At 39.0% G+C, this 9,754-nt stretch overlaps 1 protein-coding gene across 1 annotated transcript; it reads left to right on the top strand.

Annotated features, from left to right (window-relative positions):
• The first annotated feature begins 707 nt into the window (after positions 1 to 707).
• On the top strand, positions 708 to 7,945 carry pithd1 (PITH (C-terminal proteasome-interacting domain of thioredoxin-like) domain containing 1). Its single transcript, XM_044171917.1, has 6 exons — positions 708 to 1,045; positions 2,714 to 2,757; positions 3,187 to 3,264; positions 4,113 to 4,217; positions 5,163 to 5,271; positions 7,435 to 7,945. The coding sequence occupies exons 1-6, from the start codon at positions 860 to 862 to the stop codon at positions 7,534 to 7,536; spliced, it is 624 nt and encodes a 207-aa protein (XP_044027852.1). The 5' UTR covers positions 708 to 859; the 3' UTR covers positions 7,537 to 7,945.
• The last annotated feature ends 1,809 nt before the right edge of the window (positions 7,946 to 9,754 follow it).

The following is a 9,754-nucleotide window of genomic DNA, read 5'->3' as shown; positions in this document are numbered from 1 at the left end:
TTTGGTGGTAAGAGATGAGAGCCAATCAGAGAGCACATCACTCGTGTTTGGTGTTTTGCTGCTCATGCAGGTAAAGTGGCCACAATGTCGTCGCGGATGATTTCCTGCCAGGCACACTCTCCCTTCAAAATAAAATACCGGTATGCACTTAAATACATAACGCACTTTAAATTAAGGTTGTGTCACGGTTGGTAATTACATTCATTTTACATTATTTGTCGATGCCACTCTAATTCGCTTAATTTTTGTCTGCTTATTATCAAATATCATTAACATTTCAGAGACTTGAACTTGAAATAACTCAGTAAAAGAATATATATCCTAAAACTTCAAAGGCGCATTGCTATGGAGACCCGAACTGTTAAATATTAATTAAATAAATAAGCACATGAATAAATACAGACAAAATACACCTATGAAAATGGGAAACAATCCAAATAATCTTACTTTTTTTTCCTCCAGAGTAACAGAGCTTATTGCAGGTTATTTGTATTTAATTCCAATTTCATTTTTTCTTTTAAAATGTCTGTTTTCATTTAACATTTTCCCAATGATGGTTTCAGTTCCTAACGCCACTTTGTCTTTATCTAAGGCCAGATAAACAGGACCGAGCCACTTATATGATTGCTCATAGTAGCACTGCTTTAATACATTTAGACAAAGAGGTTGTTTTATTCTGAAATCTAGAACCGGAAGAACCGTTCTAACTTCGGTTCGCTTGACACAGAAGTCGGTTCGCTTCAGGCTGCGAAGTGAAACTTGCGTCTCACTTTCCGAAAACTTGCCGGACGAGCTACTTCTCTTTGTCCGAGCTAGCTGTAACGGAAAGCACCGGGGATTTTTTTTTTTAAGCTCCACGATGTCCGGGCACGGTCACGGGCACGGCTGCGGCTGCGAGGGGGAGCACGAGCCCGCGGAGAGGGGCCTGGAGTACGGGCTGTACCGGCGGATCGACCTGGAGAAGCTGCAGTGCCTGAACGAGAGCAGAGACGGAGATGGGAAGCTGGTGTTCAAACCGTGGGATAAGCGGAACGAGCGGGACAAGGTAACGGCCGTGCAGAGCCGCTCCCCCGGTCAGTTATCCTGCCTTTGTCCCCCCCTGTTACAGACAGCAGGTACACAGGTGTTTGCGTCTGTGGCGCTGCGCAGTTATTAAAACAAAACTTTATTAACATCACTGAGGCTGACAAATCACATGAGGCTGCTTAGAATAAAGTCCAGCCTTGCATCAGTTTGGGCAGCATGGTGGACAGTAACTGAGTACATTTATTTATTTATTTTATGCTACTTTATACCACTAATCCAGTTAAGAGGCAATTATATTGTACTCTTTTACTTTTATTAGACAGCTGTAGTCAAGTAAACTTTATTTATAAGGTCCAATATCGCAAATTTGCCTGAAGGGGCTTTACAATCAGCACAGTACGATTCGGATCAGGAAAAACTCCCCCAAAAAACCCTTTTAACAAGGAAAAATGGAAGAAACCTCAAGAAGAGCAGCAGAGGAGGGATCCCTCCTGGGGGAGGACATGCAGTAGATGTTCGCACAGAATCGACCAACATAGTAAAATTACAGTATGGACAATCAGGATGACAATATTATAGATTGTAAACATATAAGAGGATGCTGGATCGATGGTCCAGCACAGAGAAGCCGGAGTGAAAACAGAGGACAAGGAGGAGAAACTGTTACTTTTCAGATTAAGATTTGACATAAAAAAAACACGTGATGAGTTTATGAAATGCAATGTGTTGTTACAGATTAAACTACCTTATTGTAGATAAAGCAGTTAAAATTAGCTCAACCATGAACACCTGCAACAGTGAAAATCTACTTACCCATTGAAGCATCACTATTAATCATATTGTGTAATATATAATAATATTAATATAGAATAATAATATGGTCCTTTTTTGCAGAAAAAGTACTTAATATTTTTACTTAAGTAGGACAAGTAAAGGACTTTTGCTTGTAATGGAGTATTTTTACATTGTTGTACTGGTACTTTTACTCAATTGAATACGTATTCCACCACTGTTGCAATCATAATCATGGTGTTAATAATAATAATTAAAAAATATGAATAAACCGGTATATGACAATATGGCAAATGTTGGCAAAATCACGTGAAAAATAATCATTTTCAATCAATTTTCATTATGGATTCATTTGCAGATTATTTTCTTGATTAGCTGATTAATCGGTTTGTCTATAAAATGTCAGAAAATAGTGAAAAAAGCCTGTAACATCTTCCCAGAGCCCAAGGGGACTTATTCAAATTGATCAACAGTCCAAAACCCAAAAATACATTATTGATTTTGCGATCACATAAGCACATTCTCATACTTGAGAGGCTGAAACTAGAGAATATTTGGTATATTGAGTTAATCAATAAGGAATTAATAATTAAACTAGTTGCCATTTAATTTTCTGCTGACCGACTAATCAATTAATCGACTAATTCTTTCAGTTCTACATAATATAACACAGTCCACTTGACATCTTGCATGCCTAAACCGATATTGTGATCTATTGGAGGAAAGTTTGGTTGTTAAAAAGATTATTTTTTCATAATGTCCAGTTCTGATTGCTCATACTGGGTCAAAAACCAGTCGAACCAGTATCACAACCTGATAGCGTTGGTTTCATTGCTGCTGCGACTCTGTGATTACTCGGAAAGGATTCACACTCCTTTGTCTCTCATTCTTTCAGTATGTCGAGAGCGACGCAGATGAAGAGCTGCTGTTCAACATCCCGTGAGTCCTAAAATCATCGTCGTCATAATTAGCCTGAACTTTAACCTTTTCTGCTGTATGAGACATTTTATGCTTTCCTGCCTGTGTTTATTTAAAAAAGCATATTTGTAGACACAAGTGCAGGAGGACAGTCTGAGACTGCTCTTATTATTATGAAATGTGTTGGTGTGTAAGTTGGTAACCAGGTTCTTCTTCACCAATAATAAAAATAAGATGGACTCTTTAAGTTTTTTTTCTTTCGATTTTGGTTTCTAATTTCATTTTTGGTTTTCAATAATTCACCATTCATCTCTTGTGACAGCTTCTGCTTTCTTCTCGTCTTTCACAGCGTCCTGTTTTTTTTTTTTTTGTTTTTTTGCCCTGTCTCTGTGATTTTCACCCTGTTTTGTCAAAGATATCAGCGAAGGAACTATGTGTCATCTCTTTCAGTTTTACAGGCAGCGTGAAGCTGAAAGGCCTCATCATCTCTGGAGAAAATGACGACTCTCATCCCGCCGAGATACGACTGTGAGTGTCCGTCACGGCTTCTTTGATTGGTAACAGAGTTAAACCCAGCCGGATTTGAACCGGGGACTTTGCAATTACATGGTCAGCGTCTTAAACCCCCTTGGCCACCAGGACACCAAATCTTTATTTATAAATTCATTGTCTACATCAGGCCTATTCAGTTGGCAGCCCGCGGGCCACATCCGGCCCAGCAGCAACCTCCGAGTGGCCCAGCATACATAAATCTGAGATATGACAAAATAAGTGAAGTACATATAAAGTGCATGGAAGCAGCTAACGAGTGAGCCATCTCGCTTCCTCCTCATCTCTGTTGAGAGTTGCACATGCGCAGTACCGATCGGGCAGGATGTTTACAGATGTAGCGACGCCGCCAATCATATCTTTCACAAACCAACGTTTTCTCATGTGAGCTCCGACCGTCAAAACATCTGGCTATTGACAGTCACAAGTAGGGAAGAGCTCTACTGAAAATGTGTCTTTGTCAACCCTGAAACGGAAATTTGACAATGAAAACCGTCAGTTTAATCCTGCCTGGACGGGCAAGTATTTGTGTATTTTACCGCCATCTCCAAACACCTGCTATTTTTTGTGACTAATTTGCATTTGTTTAAAATTTGTCATTACCAAAAACAAAAAAAGAAAAAGGTTTTAAAAAGGCTGCAGTAAATGTCTGGCCCATCTACATTTCCTTGGTTTTGTAATTGAATAGCCCTGGTCTGCATTATACAAAAAGGAGTGTTTGGCTGAGTCCCATTAAAATAAGAAACTGATCTGCAGTTAAAGTGCTCCTGTCTCTTCCCTCACTAGAGGGCAGTGATTTCATGACGTTCACTTCTTTTTCACTCCAGGTACAAGAACATCCCTCAGATGTCCTTCGACGACACCGGCAGAGAACCCGAACAAGCCTTCAGACTCAACAGAGACCCTGTCGCTGAGCTGGAGTACCCGACAAAGTGAGAGCGTGAAGAGTTTTTTGTTTTTTATCACCTCGGCAATTTTCTACCTTCAAGCAGGAATTGTTTGTCCCGTCAGTTTCCCAAATCAACACTTTCCATCTGTCTTATGAGGTGTCATTGAGTTTGAGGCATCCAAACAAGCTGCTTCAGGCGCTGATCGAGCAGGTGGTGCACTCAAGAAGTGTGCAGTTTAGAAAGTCATATATTTTTGTCTTGTTAAACACTTGTTCTTTAGTTTTCTTCCGTTTTTAGTTGTTGTCATTGTTGGTAAGTCTGCTGGCTTAGTCACTGATAGCCACAACCAGCTCACTGCAGACCAAGCTTACAAGGAAGATGGTTGCTGAAAAGCCTACAGCAGCCAACACACATGTCACCGACAAACAAAGACTGATAACATAAAATACACATTTTAAAATGCACTGTTGATTGTACCTTTTTTTATTGCCACAAATGTTACATGATTTAGCTTTAAGTGACTGCACCAGAATGACGTTTTTTTTGTTTTGTTTAGATTTGATTGATATTCCAGGCAGTTTTCACGGTTCAAGATGGCGACAGAGAAGTGATTAAATAATGTAGCTCGTATGTAAGATGCATCATGGGCAAATCCTGGACGCACAGTGACATGATGCACTGAAATCCAATCTTTGTGATCTGGTCAGAGAAGCGTTCAAAACACAAGTGGAACCAACTCTCTCTGTTTTTTCTTTCTGTTTTGTCTCAGTAAGTCATGCTTGTCTCCACTTGTATGCGTGTGTATGAGTTTCTATGATATTTACAAACACACACACACAACATGGCCATGGCTCAGGATGTTTGATTCCTCCTATGATCCTGGTTTCTCAGACACAGACGGTTCAGTGTTGCTTCCTTTGAGTCTGAATTTAATTTCCAGGCTGTTGTCTCAAACTGAAGTGTCTCCCGTTGTGTCATTATTTCCAGGATCGCTCGTTTTTCCAATGTTCAGCACCTCTCCATCCACATCTCGAAGAACTTTGGAGCAGAGAGCACCAGGGTCTACTACATCGGTCTGAGGGGAGAATACTCAGAGGTCAGACTTTAAAAGAAACATCAGTCTGCTGAATCCTGTCTTTGTCCTCTGATCATCTAAAATACCATAATAATGTTCTAGATATCACTGTATCAATGAGGGTAAACAAAATGTTAGAAACCCCTCTCAGTTTAACACAATACAGTAAACAGCACTGCAAACTACAGCCATAAAGTCGAATCAACACGTCTCTACAACAGCTTGAACAAAAACTGAACAGTATAACCTTCATGAAGGTAGGATTTATTGCAGAGCGGTTGTATTAGACTGCATTAGTTTCAGCTCGGTGTACCTAATGAACTGGCAGCAAGTGAATATTCTTTCAGTCAGACGCTGTCATTAATGTTTCTTCTACGTGTTCCTACATTTAGGAATTTAGTCCCAAGTCCCTCACTGAGTGTTTCGAGCCTTTTTCCAGCTCTTCCATGGTTGATTTGGGTGTGTGTGTGTCATATTTTAACTACACTGAAAGGAGATATTATTTTGACTAATCAGTTTATCCCGAGGGCAGCAGATTCCTTCCCAAAATATTTTGGTATCTGTCTGGCGTTACTCAGTTTCCCTTCGATCCCCAAGAGTCTTTTCGTGTCTGTCAGTTGGTGCGAAGCAGTTGTTTTGTTATTCACAAAGTGAATTTGTTATTCTTTTTTAAATGAACACCAAACAGTTCGCGTTCACTGTAGCTTTATAAAAAAAAAAGACATTTTCCGTCATTATTTTGAATATTATTTCTGTCTTCCTGTGTGATTAAATCGCCGCTGAATGTTCCTACTCGTGCGTCGTGTGTTGCCATTTTGCCCCACAGCTTAGAATAGCAAACATCATGCATGTTGCAAGCATGCAGCCGTACAGTTGGGTCAGTTGTTTGTACTTTCTGCTACATTTAAGGTCTTTGAATCTTTGTTGTCACTCTCTTGAGGCTTGATGTCTGGGCTTTTCAGACAGACAGCAGTTTTATTTGATGTGGTTCACAGGCTGGATGGAGTATTTGGGTGGAGAGTCGCTCTCGGTGGTTTCCAAACTGGGGATGGGTCCCACTGGGGAGGCATAGAGCCATTGTGTATTGTATATGACCAGGAGGAAAAACGCGAAGCTGAAAAAAATTTAAATTAATCTGATCATTTGGAAACGACAAACAAACAATGGTGCTCTGATGCTGTCAAAATTCAGTTTCATTGGACAGTTTTTGACGGGGAAGAAAAGTGAAACAGGTGACGATCCAAATCCAAAATATGAAGACGTCTCGCTCTCAAGTTCACTGTCAGAATAGCAGGATATCCGCGTTGCTTTTATGTCTAAAACCTCTGGCAGTTTGGGCAAAGTGTTTTTATTTTTTATTTTTCATTTGGATAACTGAAAACAATGAGGAACATGTGTTAAAAGAAACATGCAGTTCATGTTCTTAAAAATGCTGCTTGATTCATTTTGTTTGATTCAGTTTTCCCAATATTGTTGTTAAAATGAAATCGGTTTACTTGTCTGGGAGAACGGTGGCGCGGAATGACAGGAGCAACTTTGTGAACCGCTGCGCTAAAGCATTTAAAATGGAAGAATGTGAAACAATGTGTAAAACATATTATGTACATTATATTTTATAGTGTCAGAGCAGCATCGAGTGCAATGTGCTTAGCGGGTTCTAGGGCTGAATCGATCAATAGATTAAGTCAATTAATCAAACTATTAAGTCAAAACTATTTTTACAATCTGTTAATTGTTAAAATTATTTTTTAAGCAAAATGGCAAACATTTTGTGGTCAGCTGTGAGGATTTGCTGCTTTTCTTTGTCTTCTGTGATAGTAAACTCAATATCTTTGGTCAGACAAAATAAGCAATTTGACTTGTTATTTTTCACTATTTTCTGACATTTTATAAACCAAATGGGAAAGTAATCTCTAGATTATTCTAGTTAGTTACTTAGTTAGTTGCAGCCCTGGTAGGGTCAACTTTTTAGCAGGTCTCCCATTATGTTTAAATTAATTCAGTTTACATGGTAACAAAGACACAAAATGAAAATAAAAATTCACGGTCTTTTATGAGTGTATAACGAGCTGTTTCTCCCTCTTTAGCCCCGTCTTTCTTTTAATTTATTAACTCTAACCTGAAACACTATTTATAAATGTCTGTGCTGTCAGTCAGCTTGTCTCTCTGTCTGGGTTGTTTTAGGCTCACAGACATGAGGTGACGATCTGTAACTACGAGGCATCAGCAAACCCTGCGGATCACAAAGTGGAGAGCATCATCCCACAAACCAACTTCATTTCCTGAAAGCTTCAGCGAGGAAGGCAACAGGAGGAGGAGGAAGAGGAGGAAGAGGAGGAGGAGGAGGAGAGTTTTCAGGGGCGTCTGCTTGACAGGGGTCAAAAATTAAAAGATGATTGCAACGCTGCGTACCGGCAGGTTGGTTGAGCTCGACCGGGACTGAGCACGGAAATCTGAAGACCGGAGAGCTTCAGGTGTGCCTGGAAGTGCCGAGTTGTTGCTCTGTTTTCTAAGGCAATAAAGAGTGAACGCTTGTTGTGGGCAAAAAGCTTAATAATAAACGCATGAAACATTTAACACTCAGATAAAGTCTGTTGTTATCAGTTTAACCTGTATACTCTGATTCATGAATAAAGATACACTTCAATAACGTGACAGCTACTCTTAAATAAAACACTGAAGGCTGGAAATAAAACAAGTGCTCGTTCTTTTTGATTCATTAAAGATTTGTTGGTTGCCATGTTTACACTCTGGATTCATAATTATCTCCACGCGATGATTTTTAGGTATAAAACATGTAAAGAAACTTCATTTGCTCTCAAATATCTGCAGAAAAAAGATACACTGCTTAAACACAGTCAGAAAATACACATTTTTAAGGCACTTTGGATACATTTAAATGCCTAGAAATGTACATAATACCTATAAAATATCATTATTTTCCTTTTGTAAAGCCAACACATTGTCCACTAACAAGTGCTGGATATTTTCTGCCACCTAGTGGTTTATTACGTGACTGATGTCTTCTTGTTTGAGCAGGTTTCTATAGTCCAAAATGTTTTATTTGTCTTTCCTCAGTTTATCTCTGATGAGATGAATTCCCAGCAGCTGCTCGCTGCGTTGACACAGTTAATTAAGTACGTTTGTCGTCATCTGAGGGAGAGCGAGGTTAGCGGAGTCGAGGATTTGATAGGAAGCCTGTATGAGACCCAGGGTTGGACCGACTCCAAGGCTTCCTGCAGTAGAGGTCTATTCCCTCTTTGCACTCACAGCAGACGTGAACAGGCTGAGCTGTGATTCCTCTACAGCAACGCTTGTAACACAAACAAGCCATTTTACAGAGCTGTTAGACCAAAGCTTATTAAAGCTCCCTAAAAACACACATTACCTTCACACCTTCCAGTTTCTTTTCCCCACTGAGGCGTTATGTCATTCATGATTTCACTGAGTTTGTAACGCAGTGTCATCATGCAGTCAGTGGCAGAGTGAGTGCTTTATGGGAATGTGAAAGGAGCAGATGTCAGGAGAAAATATGACGTTTGAGCTCTCCGAGAATGTTGCTGTTTTTAAAAAACACATCAAAATGGAAGAATAATTAGTTTCATGCTTGACAGTGCGCTTAAATGTTTCAGGTAACTATTTTACATGCAGTATAGTGTCTGCTCTATGATTTTATAGTTGATGTAGATATTTATGTTAATCTTAATAGCTCACATGGAACTTTTGCAGAACTTCTTAGAAGCAAATATTTATAAATACACATAATTTTGTTTAAAGGTTTGGTTCACCTAATTAAACAAATCCTCACAAACCTCTAGTGGTGTCTAACCACGCAGATAGTTGTGCTGCTCAAAGTATTTACAAATTACATTTGGAGAAGTAGCGGCGTGTCCCATTTTACTCTTGATGTGATCTACAGAAGTCATGAATACCATTTTTCAATGCTGCCTCAAACGAAATGGAAATAAAATGCTGTTGACGCTAAAGTTTGGCAGTACAACATTCATGTGTTTCAGACACGCTTGACCTTTTTTTACTATTTCAAGGAAGCCAAAACGAGACAAACAAAAAATCAAAGTGTATTAAAAACTCTTGTAAATATGTACAGCTATTATCAAAGTAGAAAATGTGGCAATCATACTGTTACGGGGATGTATTGATCATATATGTTGTTCTCATTCATCATATATATTGACTGTGGTGCAAGACCAAATCAAAAGTAGTAAGACCACACTGTAGAAATGCAAAAGTCCTCAACTAAAAGTGCACAAGTATTATCAACAAAATGTTCTTAAAGTATAAAGTAAAAGGTATCATGCAGAATGGCTCCTGTCAGTGTAATATTATCATATTGGATCACTGTTATTGATGATCTTAAGTAAAATGTTGTAATGTTATCTATAACAATGTGTCACGCTTCGTAAACAGATCATATGCTTTGAATGTAAAATCTTAATCTGAAAAGTAACGAGTAACTATAAATAAACATAGAACTAGTATGTAC

The sequence above is a fragment of the Siniperca chuatsi genome, linkage group LG17 (genome assembly GCF_020085105.1).
Source record: "Siniperca chuatsi isolate FFG_IHB_CAS linkage group LG17, ASM2008510v1, whole genome shotgun sequence".
Lineage (NCBI taxonomy): Eukaryota > Metazoa > Chordata > Actinopteri > Centrarchiformes > Sinipercidae > Siniperca > Siniperca chuatsi.
Note: the sequence above shows the minus strand (reverse complement) of the source record. Positions and strands in the feature narration are given on the sequence as shown.